Consider the following 1,042-nt stretch of genomic DNA (forward strand, 5'->3'; position numbering starts at 1 on the left):
CCCCGCCGGTTACTAAGCGACGCCCCTCCTCACCCACCGCAGTTCCAGTACAGCCAGCATCACTCTCCCAACGAAGCCCAGGCGGGGGGACCGACCCGGACCGACCCGCAAGCCCTGTCTGACCCTACCGGCCCCCACCCGAGCCGACACCGGGACGCCGCGTGCGGAGAGCAAACCCTTTCCGGAGGCAGGCGGGGACCCGCCGCAAGGTGAGGGGGAAAGAAGGGGACAAGCGCCCCCGGTCCGACCCACCCTGTAGGAGGCGGATCTGCCGCCGTAATTGCTCCTTTTCCTCCATCTCCGGAGTCCACGACGCCCGGCCAGGCACCCGCGACGTCATTGCTACACGACAGTTTCTCCACTGGCGGGGCGGGGCTGAGCTGGGGCGGAGCCGGAACAGCGAGCCGCAAGGAGCTAGGATACTGCGCGGGGCGGCCCGGCCGGGCCTTGGGCCGGCGGCCGGGGACGCGTCGTCACCCCGGCAACGCCGGCGGGGAGGCGGGACCACACACGCGCCGAGTGAGACAGGTGACGTCACTAGGGAGTGCCGGGAAGAGGCCTGGTCGCAGCTGTGGGGTTACCCGTCAGGATCTGTAAGGCTTCCGGGCGGGCTTGGAAGGCTCCGAGAGCTGGGCGAAGGGCCGAGACCTGGGCTCCCAGGCCTCACTGCAGTTCCCCTCCACATTCCTCCGCCTCCCATTCCCCGCCGGGGGTTCCACTGGGGAGACCCCGTGGGAGTCGGGCCAATGAACCAGTTACCTGAACTCAGGAAGCTCTATTAAGAGAAGAAAACGGCCGGGCGCGGTGGCTCACGCCTATAATCCCAGCACTTTGGAAGGTCGAGGTGAGAGGATTGCCTGAGCCCACGGGTTCGAGACCAGCCTAGGCAACTTAGTGAGCCCTTATCTTCACAATAAATGAAAAAATTAGCCAGGCGTGGTGGCGCATGCCTGTAGTTCCACCTACTTGGAAGGCTGAGGCGGAAGGATCACCTGAGCCCAACAGGTCGAGGTTGTGGTGGCCATGAACGTGCCACTGCACT

General features: G+C 65.6%; 1 protein-coding gene across 1 annotated transcript in view; it reads right to left on the bottom strand.

Annotated features, from left to right (window-relative positions):
• Positions 1–309, bottom strand: part of ZC3H3 (zinc finger CCCH-type containing 3) — a 107,719-nt gene extending 107,410 nt beyond the window's left edge. Inside the window, exon 1 of the mRNA XM_008056695.2 lies at positions 253–309. Within this exon, the coding sequence (XP_008054886.1) occupies positions 253–298 (46 nt within the window). The 5' untranslated portion in view covers positions 299–309. The remainder of the gene's footprint in view (positions 1–252) is intronic.
• Between the last annotated feature and the right edge of the window lie 733 nt (positions 310–1,042).

This window comes from Carlito syrichta, unplaced genomic scaffold (assembly GCF_000164805.1).
Source record: "Carlito syrichta isolate Samal-C Ts95f unplaced genomic scaffold, Tarsius_syrichta-2.0.1 Scaffold302450, whole genome shotgun sequence".
Taxonomy (NCBI): Eukaryota; Metazoa; Chordata; class Mammalia; order Primates; family Tarsiidae; genus Carlito; species Carlito syrichta.